We start from the raw sequence: 17794 nt of genomic DNA on the forward strand, positions 1-17794 counted from the left end.
CCGAGAAAGCCTGGGGTCAGCGCTCTGAAAGCCACCTCTATGCACGGGACCAAGCAGGAGGTCCTGTCCTAGACCAAGAACAAGGACGGGAGGCAGCCGGTAAATGGTGGTCCAAGCGGAGGACCGGACGTGGGTCCTCTGTCTACTCCGTAGATTCTACGGGAAGGCAAAAGACACTGGAATAACAGCCTAAAGGAGAAAAGGCCTTCGAGTGCATGGAAAGTGCCAATGGCAGCGTGGATAGAGTCAGAGGGTCTAACTCCTGTAAGGTGGAAGCCACAGGACCTGGCTACCAATTCACATGTGACAACTGGGGTTTCAAGGGTCCAGGATGAGGCACCAGTCATGTGAGTGGTGGACCCCGGACTGTGCAGAGCCTAGAACAGGTGCCAGGAAATCCTTGCTGCGATGCATCAGACAAGTTGCCGATGAAGGGTTGTAATTCACACATGGGCTGGGCCACACTTCTCAAACGTTAATACGCATTCAGATCACCTCGGTGTCTCGTCGGAATGCAGACTCTGCCCCACCGAGTGTGGGAAGGGACCTGGGATGCTGGCTGCATCTCCAATAGCTCTCGGGTGATATTTAATTTTACTTACTTTTAATTAATTTGGATTTAAATAGTCACGTGTGGCTCATAGTGATCACAAGCAGATAGATAGCAGTGTGAGTGGCTCGGGGCTCAAACCTCCCATCTTGAGATGGTGGGGTGGGTTCCCAGAGCGGCCTTGAGGGTATCGCTCCTAATTCAAGTTCTGATTTGGACAAAGCCAGGGGATGGAAAATGACCTCTAAAGATCCCACAAGAAAAGAATTCCAGTAAAAAGGGGCAAAATCAGGGAAGCAAAAGGGCAGAGAGAGAATGATGGAGAGCAGATATAGGGGCAGATGAAACACAACCAGGTGAGCAGTTGGGCCGTGGCCAGTTTCATGATGGGCAGGTTCTTTAAGGAAAGTGTGGGATGCACCCAGCCTTTGAGCAAGTCGGTCTCTGACCTTGGAGGACTTGGCTACTCCTTCTGGGAGCTCTTCCCTGGTCTCCTTGGCAGGCAAAGCCCAGGCCTGGTGGGTGGGGGTAGGGACCCTCTGACCGGCGCCGCCCCGGCCACCCGCGGCCGCCTCTCACCTCCGAAGCAGCAGCTTGGGGTGGTTCTTGCTCTCCAGGTTCTTGTCGATGAGGTCGGCCAGCAGCTGCTTCAGCACGTCGGTGGCGTACTCCAGCTTGCTCTGCAGCACCGTCATGATGAGCGAGGCCACGTTGCCCCGGTCACGCATGGAGAAGCTGCGCTGAGACTCGAGCGTGCGGATGAAGGACAGCAGGAACACCTTGTTGTTGATGAGCTGGGCAAAGAGCTTCAGGCCTTTCTCCACGCGCTCCTGCCGGTAGCCCGGTACCTGCAGAGCAGACCGGGTTCTGACTGCCACCTGTGAGGGCGAGGCTGGCAGGGCCTGGTCAGGCCCCCACAGAATGGGCTGTGCACACTGCTGACCATCCCACCCCACCACTTACCCTCTGCAGCCTGGCTAATGCTGCCACATCCCTATCTAGTGCCAGGCACTGTGCCAGGTAGCTACTTAGCCTCCGTCACAGCCCACGTGTGGGTCACTGTCTCTAGAGATGAACCAAGCGAAGCACAGAGAGAACATCACTGAATAATGGTGACACTGGGGTAGGAACCCGCATCTGCCCGTTCAGCGGCCTCAGCTCTTCTCTGACGGTGCTGTGGAGTTGAGGAGGCACCCCACACCACAGCTGCCCACCATCGCAGCCCTGGTGGGAACTCCGGGACATGGGCTGCTGTGGGTTTCACCCTGGCTGATGGTTCACGGGCCTGAGCCTTTGCTGACCTAATGCTGGCCCATCTCCAGACCCGTGGGTCCTACTGGCAGGCCAGTGGCCTCACAGCTAGGACTTCGGGTTCCACATGGGCTCTGACACCACCCCCTGTGCAAGCTCAGGCAAGTCCTTTACTTCTGGGGGGGGGGGGTGGGGGCAAGTTCATGAACCTGTAAGAATGGGAAGATTCAGCCCAACAGTCTCTCAGGCATTCCCTAACTCTAGCATCGATACCTAGCATCCCGAGACCCTGCTTCATCCTGGGGAAGGGGAGGGAATAAGGTTTTATCTTCCTGCCTGCATCTTCTGTCCATTGGGAGACCCATGCAAAGGTTGAAGGGTGTACCATCCACTCAGCAAACATGAGCCCGCGGCTGAACCAGCCAGGGAAGACGCCGCTGTGAGACGCACAAGGGAGGGCATAGCCAGATGCCTGGCATCAATAGCACAGCTCGAGGATGCACCTTGCAGATTCTGGATGAAAAAGAGTCAGACCCCAAAGAGGGCAGACTGTATCATACTGTTTAGATAAAGATTTAAAAAAAAATAAATAAAATTAATCCATGGTGGCAGGAAATGTTTTTTCTGGGGGTGGCTGTGATGGAAGAGGCACGAGGGATCCTTGGGGTGGGGGGGAGGCACATTCTGGCTGTGATCTGCATGGTGGCTGGACGGCTGTGCTCACTCAGGGGAACAGAGCCCTGTTCGGACCACGTGTGCGTAGCTCTGTGTAAATACTCCCATTAGAACAAGATGTTTACTGAAACATAAGGCACAGCCTCTGCCCTGGAGGGGAAGCCGCCTGAGAGCACAGAGCAGGGCATCTCTTGAGGGCTGGGGTGCAGGAGGTGGGAGCCGGAGGCGCCATCCAGGCCACATCTTGAGGGCCATGTCTCACCCATGGCTCAGATGCCTCAGGTCTTTGGGAAGAATCGTCATGTATGTAGCATGACAGTGTGGCTCAGTTTCAGAGTTGGTCAGCTGGGGTCCACTCTGTTGCAGACATTTACCAGTTGTGGGGCCCCGAATAGAGCCAGTTTCTTCATCGACAAAGCGAAGGTGTCACAGCTAATGTGTCTGTGGCTCTCACTCTATGCTGAGCATGGCATACTGATCCATTGACCCCACACCACACCCTATAAGGGTAGGACCGTATTGCCCTGGGCCCCATGAGGCTAAGGGACTTCCCTGAGATCCCCAGAGAGAGAGGAGTGTCAGAGCCAGGCTGTGAACCGGGATGTGCGTCGGCGCCACGTCCTGCCATCTCCTGGGAGCAGGGAAAGTCCTGAGGTGTGAAAAGCCTGCAGTGTCCGCCTGACACACAGTCTTATCCTGCTTTACCCTAGAGGTTTCAAACTGGGGCAGAGAGATGGCACAGAAAGCCCCGGCTGCCCAAAGACCAAAAAGGTGGCAGAAGTGGAGCTGGAACATTCACTCGGCTCATTGAGGGAGCCTCCTGGGTCTGGGCTCAGGGCAAGGTGCTGGCTGGAGGCAGAGACTAGTCCGAGCCAGGCCCTGCCTTTGGTCAGCCAGAAGCCCCCTTCCGTGGCAGAGCCCTAGGGGCCCACCCCTGATCCTGTGAGAAACGCTCTCCTGAGGTCCAGGAGGCCGGCCAGCATCCACCGCTCCCACCGGCCAGGCGGCTGGGAGCTCACGCGTGTTCCCAAGTCAAGTCCATTGTCATGGCCCTTGCTGCGGTGCTGGTATGTGGAAGACCCTGTGGGAAGGAAGTTCTCAGGAGAGATGGGAAGTTGCCAGAGCTGGGGGGCGGGGAGGGGGGGATGGTGCTGGCCAGGGCCCTCTAAGTTCATCCTCGCCAAACCCTCATTCCCCACGGCCTCACCTGGCCTCCTGCCTGGCTCCCCCATCCCCCACTCATGGGCACTGACAAGGGAAGGACAAGGAGACATGGCCGCCTCACCTTGTCATCAGCCGGGGCCTATATGCACAGCAGGCAGGTGTCTGTCTCCCATGGTCTCCCCCCGCTCTGTGACCGTCCCCTTGCACACCTGTGCACACACTTTACTCCTTTTGTCCATCAAACCCCTCAGAGCAGCATCTCCACAACGTGTCCTAATAATAATGGGGAATGCCATTGCTGGGTGCCCACCATGTGCCATGAGCAGTGTTGGCACCCGGAACAGCATGCACTTCTAATGATCTTGCAAGACTGAGTGTGCCCCTACCAGCTTCTGCTAACGGCTTCTCACAGAAGCCACTGTGGTTGTGCCAAGGCCAGTGGCTGCAGGTTATGCTGGGTTTCCAGCTATAAGTTTGTCAGTCTCCCAAGCCGCTTCCATCCTCCCCATCTGGGGCCAGGTCTACCCTACTCTGGCTCATGACTGGACGCCAGCTCCGAGTCCTCTCTGCGGCCTCCCGGGCAGGGCCTCCCAGTGGCTCAGGCTGGCCATGGAAGGCAGGGGGCCAAGGGCAGGTCGGCACTGTGGCACCTGGAGAGGAAGAAGGGCACACAGGGCTGAGCAGATGGCACTTCCGGGATGAGGACGTGCCCTGGACTTCCCACTGTGGCTGTACTCGCCTCTGGATGGCGTGGCTGGGCCCTGAGACCCATGGAGAGCCAGTGTCTCAGTCAGCAGCCTGGGGTTTGGACTCACAGAGACTGGCTGGCCCACGTGCAGGAAACCTCCGTTCCCTCTGGGCTCTATTCCCTCAGCTATAAAATGAGAATATGAGCGCACATGTCATAATGTTTTATGGACATTAAGTAAGATAATGTATGTAAAGTGCCTGGCGCACGCGGGGCGCACTTAAATTTTATTACCTGCCCCTCCTACCTCCCTGGCTGCTCTCCCCTGATCCCTCTCCCTGGCTCCCCGGCTATCTAGAGCACTGGCACCGAGTCCCCGTTTTACGACAGGGGAGATGGGAGTGAAGTGTCTCGATGAGGAGTATCCAGACAATTCTCCTTTGTAACGTTGCCACCCTGCCCCCTACCCAAATGCCACTCCGCAATAAGGCTTTCTTTATTCACCAGATGGTTCGATAATTTAGTTGAAGTCTGTGAGTATAAAACTGGGTAGTAAATTTTAATTGTAACCCAATAAGGTAGAGTTAGGAGGCAATGATAGGTTGAAAATGGTTACTGTTTGCTTTCTGTTTCTAAAGGATTGGTGTGTGACCAGTGCCTGGGCAGCCGCTTCCCCAAATGCCCGAATTTTCCCCAGATGGTCCCAAAGGGACAACCTGAAGCCAAAAGACACCGTCTTGTCCACACGCATCCACCACTCATGCCCAACCAGCAGGGCAGGTATGCCGGTGGCTGAAAAGGCTGGAAAACACTGCTTTACATTAGTCAGCGGCTTCCCTGGGAATGTTTCTATTCTCAGGAAGCCAAACAGGGAGAAACTACGCTGGTGGCAAAGAGGGGTTGGAAAGAAATAAAGAAAATGACGATCCACACAAGATCTCTGGGTCTAGTGTAGGGAGCTGGGTCTCACATACCCCGGGCTAATGTGGAACAGTGGAAGTTAATTTCTGCCTGCAAGCAATTAATTAGTGAGTTTAGTGGAAATGGAAAAGTCGTATGTGCTGGATATATACCCAAAGATCGAAAGCAGGGTCTCAGAAAGATATCTGTGCACCGTGTTCCTAGGAGCATTATTTGTAACAGCCAAAAGGTGGAAGCAGACCGAGGGCCCATTGACAGAAGATTGGATAAACGAAATGTGGTCTATTCAATGGAGTATGATTCCACCTTAAAAAGGAAAGAAATTTTGCCTCACGCTACAATACAGGTGAACCCTGACAACGTTTTGCTAAGTGAATAAGCCAGTCACTAAAGGACAATTACTGTCTGGTTCCACTTGTATGAGGTGCCCAGAGTAGTGACATTCATAGACAGAGGTCGACAGTGGTGGCCGCTGAGGGAAATGGGGAGTGGTTGTCCAATGAGCACAGGGTTTCCTGGGGAAGATGCAAAGGTTCTGGAGCTGACGGTGGTGATGGTTGCACAACAGTGTGAATGTGCTTAGTGCCTCCACATTGGACACCTAAAAATGGTCGAAATTTTATGTTATGTTTATTTTACTACAATGAAAAAACAAAGCTGTGTAACCTGCTAGACTCAGAGCCCATGCCTAGCAATTAGCTATTTCGTGGGCTCCCACTCGGGGACATTGGTAAAGCTGGCTGTTCACTCCTTTGTGAGCTGAGGCTGGGATCAGAGAGTCTCCCCTCGTGAGAAAGGCAAGGGAACTCGAGAATATTTAGGCTTAAGGGGAAATGTTAAGAATCCAGACGAGGAGTAAGGCCATAGAAGGGCATGTGTGATTTATAACGGGCCCAGCCTCTCCATCCCTTTGCAGAATCCTGTAGACATTCCCTCCGGTCAGTACCTGGGAAAGTGCTCAACTCCCAAGTGATGGGCCTGTTTTATTTTATGGACAATATAAATCCCGGAACTAGTCTTATTTTCTGTTGCTGCTTCGGCCACAACCTCCCATCCATCCTAATAAGTATCCAGAGCCGTGAGGCATGACACTGATGGAGCACCTCGGGAGTCGGGTGTGCGGGCTTGCTGTCGGAGGGCCGGCTCAGACGTCTCACCGCCTGGACTCAAACCCCAGCCCGCTCGCTCCCAAAGTGACCTGTGCCCTCAGTTTTGCCGCCTGTATTAGGAGCATGCCTACTTCAGAGGGCTCTTGGGTGGCGAAACGAATGCATGCAGGTAAAGTATTTAAAACTGGACCCGTCAGCAGTCAACTAGCAGTGATTGTTCCTTATGGTTATTCTTTTGCCCTGGTTTCCTTGTTTATATTTTTCACTTTTCTCCGGTACTTATAGTTATAATTTATTCCAAATCCCTCTCAGAACAAAGGGTAATATGAATATATGTATAAGCCAGATCCTATGCTAGACAGGAAGAGGGATAAAATGTTCAAACGATGGGGTCCCTGCCGGTACAAAAGAGAGTTAGGGTTTTATCGTTCACTTTCCGCTTCCCTTCCCAGTGCGTCACTTATCTTTCCACACAGATTTATTGAGCAGCAACTAAGTGGTGAAATCATCATATCATATTGCAGTTTCTTAAATAAGGGTCCATGAACTCCCAACATTTGTTTGCCAGATTTCTTATTTCTGTGAATATGTACATTTTTTTTCTGAGGAGAGGGACTTGCATTCAATTCTAAAGGAATGCATGACCCCTAAGTCCCAAAGCCCTACTCCCATCTCTGCTCTGAGGTTTCCTGGCTCAGCCCCACTGCCTCCAGAGGGACCGGCGGGCGCCAACAACTGGGGGTCCTGGGCAACTTGCATCCCCTCCCTGACCTCAGCTTTCTCACCTCTGGATAGGCAGCTAGGCTTGAAGGTCACCAACACCTTTTTCTGTGCTGACACCGTGATGGGGAAGGCCTTGGGCATGGGTATGGCTTCTCACCTCGAGGTCCCGGAGGACAGGATGGTCTTCAATTCCCGGGAACAGCACCCGCATGGTGTAGGTTCTATAGTCCAGGAAGGGAATCCCGGCTCCATCCAGGTCGCTGGTCAGCTCATGGATGTCTGTCTGCAGCTCAGCAAAGGCTGCCACAAGGAGAAGCCGGTGAGACTTCTGGGTGGGGCAGGCCCAAGAGTTACTCCCAACTCAGGACACTCAGAGCCCTCACTCAGGCCCCAGGGGACATGTGCAATGGGCCTCAGATGTGCAGGAATAAGAGAAGGGGATGTTTTCATTTAAGTAGCTGAGGTGAGCTACACAGGCATGGAAGAAATGTGCAGCCCAAGGAAGCTTGTCTTGGGCCAAATTCCTTCCAAAGCATGGATGAGGGGCAGGCCACCCACAGATCTGTGCTGCTGCTGGGCCAGGAGCACCTCCCCATCTGAGGAAGAGGGCTTTGGTTTGCAAAATGTGCATGGGGCCCTAGCCAGTTTGGCTCAGTGGATAGAGCGCCGGCCTGTGGACCAAAGGGTCTTGGGTTCCATTCTGGTCAAGGGCATGTACCTCAGTTGCAGGCTCCTCCCTGGCTCGGGCCCTAGTTGGGGCTCGTGCAGGAGGCAACCAATCGATGTCTTTCTTTCACATCGATATTTCTCTCTGTCTTTCCCTCTCTCTTCCACTCCCCCTAAAAATCAATGGAAAAAGATCCTCATGTGATGATTAAAAAAATGTGCATGGGGCCAGGGGCCATAGAAGCATGGTGGGTGGGGGCGAGGCGAGGAGGAGTTTCTATTTCTGATTCTGTGTTTGATAGTCCTTTTAAGAGTTAAGGACAATTTCTTCTGAGTCCCAGTTCTGGGCCATGCAGGTCACTGGAACCATCAAACCACCAAATGAGGCCAGATGGGGCTCTGCCATCCTAAGATATTCCTTCTGTATAAATTCGCCGAGTGGGTTTCTGTCCTTCCTTCCACAAGTTGATGCTACTCATTGGTGAAGCATGAGCTGTGTGGGCACTGCTGTCTGTGGAGGCAGCTCAGGTCTCCAGATAGTCACGGAGCTGCAAGAGCCCTCTAGCCCAGGGCCAGGCCAGCACACAGGCTGAGGTTTTACACAGCCTCAAAGCTGTGACCGCACCCTGTCCTGGGCAGAGCCCATCTCCTGGGCCGCCCTCTGCCACCTGAGGAAGTCAGAGGTAATGTACCCAGCCCTTCCCTGCTTTGCCTTTCTCCTTGGCACATGCATGCACACACATACATGCACACATAAATACACATGTGATCATGCATGCACACATGTGTGCACACTCCAGAATGGATTAACACATGCTAACAAAGAAGAACGGCCAGTGGATGTTGACTAAACAATATTTCTTTCTCTTTATACAAACACAAGAACAGGCGAAACTACTTGATGGACTCGAAAGAGATTCACAAGCTCTGCCCTGGAAAAGCAAGCCCTGTGTCCAGTGGGCTCTGGTGACCCCGGGAAGACAACATGCTGCCCCAGGCCCTGGACCCCACTGCCTCCTGCCGTGCTGACTGCAGGCCTGTGGAGCTTGAGGTTTGGGGCGTGAGGACACCAATGCTCCCTGTCTCACAGACAACAGGGATGCCACTGGGCCCATGGAGAGGCTCCTGGGCTGCTCTCTTCCTGCACCTCTGCTCTGGTCACGTCGACACAGGGGGTCCTTGTCCAGCGAAGTGACTCTGAAGCAGAGCAACCCTAAAGCATCCAAGCAAAACTGACAGCAATGTGTGTGCACATGTGGCTGTGAAGGGGAGTCAGTGAGCCTTTTTGGCAAGTATTGTCACCAAAGTCCCGATGAACACTCATGTATGTCCTTAGTGAAGAACATGCATGTGCACTTGTGGGAGTACATGGAAATGCACACATGAGCATGGGTGTGAGTGTGTGTGCTTGAGTGTATGGGTGAGAGTGCATGAGTGGTCATCTGAGTGCGTATGTCAGTGTGTGTGTGTGTGTGTGTGTGTGTGTGTGATATCAGAAGGTAAGGCCTGTGACGGGCCCAGGCCAAGCCTCTTCTGAGTGTGTGTGTAGGTGCTGTCCTGGCTCACTGTCAGAAGTGTGTGTGCAGGTGATGTCCTAGCTCATTGTCAAGTCTTCAGGAAGTCACCTTCCTGGACCCAACCTGCCCTGCAAACATTCCAGAATCAGCCCTGAAAAGTACTTCAGGCGAACCCTCCATGCTGCTCTAGTCCTCTCTCCCTGCCCACATGGGATGGCTCTCCCCTGAGCAGAGGCTAGGGCACCCCCGCTGATGCTCAGCTGGCCTCCCTGTCTGATGCCAATTCCTCCTCCTCTGGAACATTCTCAGAGAGGAACCTGGCTTCACCCTGCCCTCGGCGCCCCTCCCAGTTGGGGTGCTCATCTGGTGAGGAGGAGAGAGAGGGAGCTGGCTTTTTATCAGTCTGCAGCTTCTCTTCAAGTCACCAAGTGCCTCCAACACTCAGAGCCTCACGCCTGCCACACATAAAAGAGATTCTAATCACTACTCCTAATTAGAGGAAAGAGTACATTGCGGAGAAAAAAATTAAGCAGCGTAAATATAATAAAAGGCAGTAATTAACAGTCCCACAAGGCGGATGTGCGTTGACAGCAAAAGGATGTAGAGAGGGGATGGAGTGGACCCTCCTCCCATCAGAGAGCCCCAGGCAGAGGCCGCATTTACTCCGTGTGTACACCTACAGCAAGGAGCCACTCACCCCTCCCGGGTGACTCACAGAATGATATCCTAGGGGAGACAAGAGTCTGACTCCTTAATTTCCTTCTGAGATTTAGTGCAGCTGGATTCAGTTCATGGCACGTTGGTAACTTTTTAAAATACAAGCTGTGAAACACTCTTCCTTCTAAGTCTCAGATGAGCCCTGCAGACCGACCTTCCTTCAGGAAGACAGCTGAAGATTGCTGGAATGTGTTCCGTCAAGGCCCCCCGAGGGGGGAGCACAAAACCCACGGGCCAGGATTCTGGGCTGGAAACTGCTCTAGTGGGATTTGAAATGATCCCAGTTTGACTTGGGGGGAAAGGCAGGGGACATCTTGAGGAAGAGGAGCAGGAGGCTTTAGCTTAGCTGGCCTTGCCCCGGTGGGACTGGCTAGGATATGGGATTGGTCCAGGCACAGGCTCATCGATCAGAATTCAAGTTCTGCAGGTGGACACCCAGCCCCCAGCACTGCCCACTGCTGCCCAGCCCACTGCTTATGTGTGAGCCACCCAAGTACACACGCACACACATGCATGCGCATGCCCACCCAGCCTCCAGCGTGGAGCCGCAGCCACCTGGCCACTCAGTACCTTCTTTGCACTCCAGGGCCACGCGCGACTCCAGGTTGTCCATTTGCATCTGCAGCCGCTTCAGTGTGAGGTCGCTTTCGCGGGACTTGCGTTTGTAGGCGATGAGCACGGCCACGATGAAGATGATGAGGAGGCCACCCGCCACGGCGATGCTGACGATGGCGGGCAAGCTGAGCGGGCTGTCCGGGGCGATGTACACCATCCCCGGAGAGTACTCCATGCCGCCGACGCGGGCCTGGGGGCAGAGTGGGCGAGATGGGGCTGGGCGTGGGGACAGAGCATCCTAGGGCCCAGCCCCGAGTCACTGGTGCACTGGTGACCACGAGGGAAATGGCTCCGGGAGCAGCAGCATCTTTGGTTGTAAAAATAGCCGAGAGGGCATTTGGGGCTGGGTGAGGGGGTCTGCATAGCTAGCATGGAATCCCTACAGCGGGAAAATTCATCCTCTTATCCAGGAGACAACATGGGCATCTTCAAAGGAAATGGCACACAACTGGGATCTAAATGGTGTGACATGATGACATCAATGACTGGGTCCCGTCACTCATCCCATTGTAAGGACGGGTGACTGTGGCACAGACGTGATATCAGAGACCTCCCCAAGCCAACAGGGGTCCTTTTCTGGAAGAGTCTCCTGCTCATAACGAGCGATTTAGCGCATCATTTAAAGTGACCTGCATTGCTCTCATCGTGGCACCAGCCAGTATGGAAGGAATGACAGTACAGGAAAAAGAAGTCTGAAGAAAGACAGGGCGGGACTAGGGTGTGGGGAGGTTGGAGGAAAGTTGAAACCAGCCAGGATTCCCTCCCAGGATGCCTGGGGGCCCAGGGCGGAGCTGGGCCGCTCACATCCCGGTCCCTATGCCCCGTCTACTCGGGACAGACAGGGCCCGCAGCCTCACCATCACTTTGTGCCTGCCGATGAGGTTGGGCGACTCGCAGAGCAGCTGCACGTCGGACACCGTCACGGCACACGGCTTCTCCCCAACCAGCACGGTGTAGTTCAGCTTCACGTTGCCCCCAGCTACTGGGGGGATCAGGTTCTTGCCCTGGATGGACAGGAAACCCAGTTCCCACCCCAGAGTCAGGGCCACAGCCACTGCCGGCTGCCTGTCCTCCTGCCGGAGTTTCCCACCTGCCGGTGAGCTGGTGGAGTAAGTCCACAGAAACCGTGGCCTGTACACTACCATCCCCCCTTTCTCAGTGGCACAGCAATAATCAAGGTGCTCTTTTCAGCTTATCCCAAATGCAGCCTCAGAATGCTTCTCAACCCAGAGCCGTCGTCAGTCACTACCAGTGGAGTCAAATTGCCATAGCAGTTAAAATGAAAAGTCGCTATCCACACTCCAAAGAAACCCTATGTTGTGGTTCTCAAAAGGCTGCACAGGAGGAATCACTCTGAACCTTTGACCTCCCAGCATCTGACAAAGCTCAGGAGTCCAATGGCCAGTATGGATCCGGCTGCCCTGACCAGGTCTCCATGGCCTGTAAGGGGGGTGAGCCACTCAGCACAAACTCAGAGAGTGTTTGCATACTCTGAGCTATAACACAATCTGAGCGAAGGACTCCAGTTACGAAATTTGGCAGGAGCCTGAGGCTTCTGGCCTCTGTCTTGGGCAGCAGCTGCCTTTCTCCCCCGCCCCCCGCACCCCCCGGCCTCTGGCCTCAGTCTACCTTCAGGATGATGGGGGTGCCAGGCTTGAGCTCCAAGATTCCCGAGGGACCAAAGGCCTCGAACACGGGATTGGGATAGTAGGTGAAATTGGTCTTGTTGAGGATGAGCAGGGACTGGACGTTGTCCAGGATGAAGCCGAACTCCTCAGGCCGCTCGGTCAGGTCCGACTGGTGGTCGGGCCCCAGAGCGAGGGCCGGAGCCTGGCAGGTCATCTCGGTGGCATTCAGAACCTCACAGAGCTGTGGAGGAGCAGGCAGGGAGACTCAGCCTCGCATCTGCACGCATTTTATCTGCACGCGCGCGGCCGCCCGCACCCACCGGGCCACCTGCGGTGCTGCCATGCGGACAGTTATGCCTGAGTCAGAATCCTTTGCAGCCAGGAACACACAGCCTAGGCGCTCAGGAATATGTTCTGCAGCTGGCACCTCGCTCCACGCTGTCCGTGGCTAGTATGGCAGTGACTAGGGCATCTCTAAGCTAAGGAGCAGAACTGGGGGTCAGAAGGCTGGAGGAAAATGCGTATAAAGCTCCATACACCCTAGAAGCCACTGGCCCTCCCTGCCTGCACCCCAAGGTGTGAAAATGCCCTCATCCTGCTCAGGGGCATCACACAAAATGGGTCATCAGTGTCCGGGGTGGGCCTCTCTGAGTCCTCGGGGAGCCCCACACCCCGTAGGGAGGTGACATGCTGGGTGGACAGCCCCCAAGACCCCTGCCAACCCCAGACTCACATTGATGTGCTCCTTCCCTCCGTGCTTGGCACGGATCTGGGGGTTCTGGATGAGGTTCAGGTGAGTCCCCCACACGGTGATGGGTGTGTTCCCACTGCCCGGGAAGAGAGAAGGAGGGTGTGAGCACAGGGACAGGAGCAGCAATGGCACTCAGACACGACTATGATATAGCCACTCTGGCTGCGCTTCGACATTAAAGACAACGGTAGCCAGTCGGCATGACAACGTTCATGGGGACAAGGCTGACGAGCTGACTGCATAATAACGAGGAGGAGCTCTCGGCAGCCAAGGCAAAGACAGTGATGACCAGATGTCCGTGGCCATCCTGCGCTGAGCTCATTCGGAGCGCGGACACCCTGTGGAGGCCGGGTCTGCCGCTCGGACCTCTTGGCTCCCCGAGGCCTCCGGCCTCCAGCCAGCTGCTCATCTGCAGCCCCTGCGGTCTCCTCCTCCAGCTTTCACCAGTCTCAGAAAATTCTTCAGTGCCCTTGGCCCTAGTGGACCAGACTGTCCCCACCAGACCCTCCAGGGCCTGAGCACAGCCTCCTTCTCAGGGCAACCATACCTCCAATTTCCACTGTAGAGGCTGCAGCGGGCTTACACCTGGGGAAGGCAGAGGCGCAGACACTCAGGAGCCGCCTCTCAGAATGCAAAGGTGACACGCTCCGGACTCAGTCTCCCACACCCGGGTGTCCGCCAGAGGAGGAGGATGGGTGGGGGGGGGGGGGGAGGAGCAGGTCAAAGGCAGCCTGGGTGCCAGTGTCCTCCTTTTGGGTGGCTAAGAAGCTGACATGGGGGAGGGAGGGGCTATCTTCTTTGGGGACAACTTACAGGAAAGGGAGGAATCACCTTTCCCACGACCAAGGGAGTATCTTCAAGAAGAATCCTACTACCTACAACGGTTGAGTAGTTATAAGCGTGGTGGGTACAGAACCCTGGACACCATTCATTTCTACCCTCTAGCCTCCGGCCCTCCTTTACTCTCCCAGTTTCTTCCTCCCTTTCTCTTGCCTCCACCTGCCTCCCCAACACTCACGCACACACACGCCTGCACACACACACACACACACACTCACGCACACGTGTGCAGGGAGATTCCCATGAAACCCGGGGCAGTGTTTGAGCTTCTGATATCCAGCCATCTCCTGATCTTCTCAATTAATTCAAAACACATTCATCCAACGTCCCCCATCACTGCTCCTCAGTAGCCCAGGATGGAAGCAATGCAGAGGCAGGAAGTCTGCATAGTCCACCGCAGCGTGGGCTTTAACTGCAGCCAAACCCTGGAGCCACTGGAACGTGCTCCACCCCCGTTGATGACAGCAGGAAGGATAGCACCTCTGTTTCTGTGATAGTGACAGGAGGAAGCACTGAATTAAACCAGGCTGAGAATTCCTCGGGGAGTTACAGAGTTTGTCTTAGGCACAGGGGGCTATGCCCACTTCCCCAACTCACCAGGCCCCGGGAGCAAACCCTGGAGTCGCTTTTTACAGGCTATGTCCCCTCTCCGTGCCTTATAGGCTTCGTGGGCTTTAAGATCACGGCTAAAACTTATTAGGTTTGGTCCTTAGAGAGTAAACTGATGAGGACAACCAAGTCTCATATCAGAAATGCTGCCTTTCCTTGGGTGTAAGGCTGGGGGTGGCAAACTCTTTCCGTAAAGGGCCAGAGACTAAATACTGCCAGCTTCCCAGGCCGTGTGGTCTGCCACAGCTCCTCAGCTCTGTTGTTGTGGTGAGAAAGCAGCTATAGACAAAACATATACAAATGAGCATAGCTGTGTTCCAATAAAACTTTATTTCAAAAGCAGATGGACAGCCAGATTTGGCTTCCATGCTGGAGTCTGCTAACTCCTGGTTTCAAGGATTGTTCTCTGGACTGAACTGGTCTCTGGCTCCTGCTTCAGCTTGTGGAGACCACATCTTCATGCCCGCCACTCTCCCCTGACCCACGGCAGACAGTGGGAGGGCCGAGGACCAAGGGCCAGGGAGGAAAAGGGAGCTGAGCCAGGCAGCATACTGTGCATCTGCACCCCTTAATCCGCTCAGCTGCCATCAGCGGGAGGCTAAGTGACTCCTAGGGTCACTTGCAGGAGGCAGTGGAGCTGGGCTGAGCTTACTCCTTCTGACCCAAGCCCTGTTCCATTCCCCACGTGTCCCCTGGTACAGCCATTTCCCCACTATCACCAGGGGCCTTGCTGGCGGGATGCCCTCTTGCAGAGCCTGGCAAAGCAGACTCATGCTGCCTGCCTGAGGTTCCTTCCTGTGGTGCTAATCCCCACTCCAGGCACCACCAAGCCAAGACTGAAAGCGACCCAGGTCCTGGGGTTTCCAAAGTCCCAGGTGAGCCACGCAAGAGGTGGAGACCCTGGGAAATGATGCAACTGACCCAAGTCAGCTTGTGACTGGCTGAGCAAGAGATGGCACCGGAGGGTCTTTCTGTAGCACCATCATGCCTGGCTCCCTGGTCTAAGCAACATGTTCTGTGTGCTCCTGCGGAGCACGGGGAAAGCGTGGGGATCAAGACGGGGTCCCTGCCCTGGGGGAGTGAGTGTGCAGCAGAGGAAAGGACAAAGCCAGCGGGCACTAGAGGTCATGGGTGCTGAGACACAGGAGGCCGCAGAAGCAGAGGATGGACCTCCTCAGCAAACCCTGGAGGTCGGGGTGTGCTTCCCTTCCAGAGCAGGCTTCTCCTCCTCCCGCGCTCCTCGGCAGGACTCGAATCACTGTCCATATTTGCCAGAAGCGAGGTTTAAGGAGTAGGACCGACACCTCCCCCCGGACAGTCACTGTGAGATGGGAACATGGCCTCCAGGTGCACCACCCATCCTCAAATGAGAGGCCGTGGGCTCTTGCTGGTCAGAGCCTGGCCACCAGGTCCTGCATAGAGGTGCCCTCGGGGAAAGGAGGGCGCCAACTCCAGTTCATCAGTTCCCAAAGCAGGACTCGGCTTTCAGAACTCTCTTTGGCGTTTGAGAGTCGAGGAAGGAAAGCGAGGTTGGGCAGCGCCTACCTGACGATGCTCCACTCTGGCTCAATCCGCACGATGGTGGGGTCCTCCATGTACTGGAAGACCAGGTCCTGGTGGATCTTGGCCCTGTCCACCTGCACCGTCACTTCCATCGCCAGCACCTCCTCTGAGGATGTGGTGTTGCAGACGATGTAGGATGAAGAGCGCCTGGAGGGAGGGAAAACATGGAGCTGGGCTCCTGGGCTCCAGGAAGGGAGGTGGTCCTGGGTCAGGGCCCTCTCACCTCCAGACCCATTTGTCAGGCTCCTCAGAGGCAATGGTGAGCCCTGCCTCAGACATAAACCTCTGGGAACGACTGACAAAGACAGGCTCTCCTGAGCCCTCTTTCTGCCTAGGCCAGTGATGGAGAATCTATGACACGCATGTCAGAGGTGACACGCGAACTCATTTTTTTTGGTTGATTTTTCTTTGTTAAATGGCATTTAAATAAAATATCAAAAATGTAAATCTTTGTTTTACTGTGGTTGCAAATATCAAAAAATTTCTATATGTGACACGGCACCAGAGTTAAGTTAGGGTTTTTCAAAATGCTGACACGCCGAGCTCAAAAGGTTCGCCATCACTGGCCTAGGCCTTGTCCTTGGGCCTTGCCTTCTAGCCCGCCTGCCTAGCCCCACTCTTGGCGAGAATCCTGCTAAGTCACTTTAGCAAGAATCCCCCAATCTTTGCTATCTATCTGATCAAATTTCTCATCCTTCACCCCTGATATCTGATCACCCCAGCCAGCCTTCAGCAAGAATCCTGTTATGTTGGCTTAGTAAGGATCACCCTACCCCTAATCTTTCCTCTTAGTAATTTTCCGCCTGCTGACCCTCACCCTGCTGTTGGGTGTAAATGCCCAGCTGTCTCTGCTGTGTGGGGAGCTGAGCCCCATCTCTCTCCTCAGTTGCGACAGCTTCACACCTGCTGCAACAGCCCTCCGTGAACTGGCTTCACCAGGCCAACAAGTGTCACAATGCGCTTTTCGTTAACATCACTCATCAAGGCCTGGCCAGGCCTGGCCGGGTCTGTCAGGGCCCTGAGCATAGCTCTGTCCTGGGAAAACCTCTCTCTGCAGAACCTCTCCCCTGCAGGGGGCCGGCCCCCTGCCACATCTCATAGAGTCCTTCACTAGACATACCTCCCGCCTCCCTGTCCCCCAGGCTGCTGGCTCATGAAAGGCAGGCCCTTCTGGGACTGGATGGTGGCACCAGGGGAGAGAAAGCTGGCTGCGTTTGGAGACACAGTGGAGCGAGCTGGGGTAGCTGCCCCTGCCAGCTCTCAGCAGTCCCCACTGGTTCTGCCGCAGCCCGTGAGAAGCTAGCCCCAGGGAAGGGACTCGAGATTCCAAATCGTGTCCTGTGGAACCCCAGGGTTCTGCCAGGGGGCGGTATGGGCACCAAGGTGAAACGGTGGGCAAGAGCACGCGGGCCTATCCAGGGGTAGGGCGGCTGGCAGGTGTCCAGACTGAGCCAAACATCCACAGCCAGGTGTGCCCAGAAAGCCCTGTCCCGAAGGGAGCGCCGCTTTCCAGGGAGGTGGCGGCCGTGCCAGAGGTTAGCCTGAGGAAGCCTGCTGCCCGCTGCGCACCCCACAGTCTGCCCTGTGCTCACCTGTGGAAGAGGCACGGCTGCTTCCCGAACAGCACCACCACGTTGCTGCCCGCGTTCAGGTTGGTGCCGGTGATGGTCACCTGGGTGCCTCCGGACCTGGGCCCCTGGCTGGGCTTCAGGTCTGAGAGAGTCAGCGTCTGTGTAGGAGAGGATCTGGCCTGAGACACAACTGGGACGGGCTGCGGAGGCGCTGCACAGGCCCGAGGCAGTTCCCA

At 55.2% G+C, this 17794-nt stretch overlaps 1 protein-coding gene across 1 annotated transcript in view; it reads right to left on the reverse strand.

The window, feature by feature from the left end:
* Window positions 1–17794, reverse strand: part of PLXNA4 (plexin A4) — a gene marked incomplete at its 5' end in the record, with an annotated part of 346039 nt that overhangs the window by 35251 nt on the left and 292994 nt on the right. The window contains 8 exons of the mRNA XM_081102439.1: window positions 1130–1398; window positions 7239–7381; window positions 10552–10786; window positions 11454–11600; window positions 12226–12465; window positions 12958–13051; window positions 15970–16134; window positions 17580–17716. Coding sequence (XP_080958565.1) covers window positions 1130–1398; window positions 7239–7381; window positions 10552–10786; window positions 11454–11600; window positions 12226–12465; window positions 12958–13051; window positions 15970–16134; window positions 17580–17716 — 1430 coding nt within the window. The remainder of the gene's footprint in view (window positions 1–1129; window positions 1399–7238; window positions 7382–10551; window positions 10787–11453; window positions 11601–12225; window positions 12466–12957; window positions 13052–15969; window positions 16135–17579; window positions 17717–17794) is intronic.

The sequence above is a fragment of the Myotis nattereri genome, assembly GCF_964212035.1.
Source record: "Myotis nattereri genome assembly, chromosome: 11".
Classification (NCBI taxonomy): domain Eukaryota; kingdom Metazoa; phylum Chordata; class Mammalia; order Chiroptera; family Vespertilionidae; genus Myotis; species Myotis nattereri.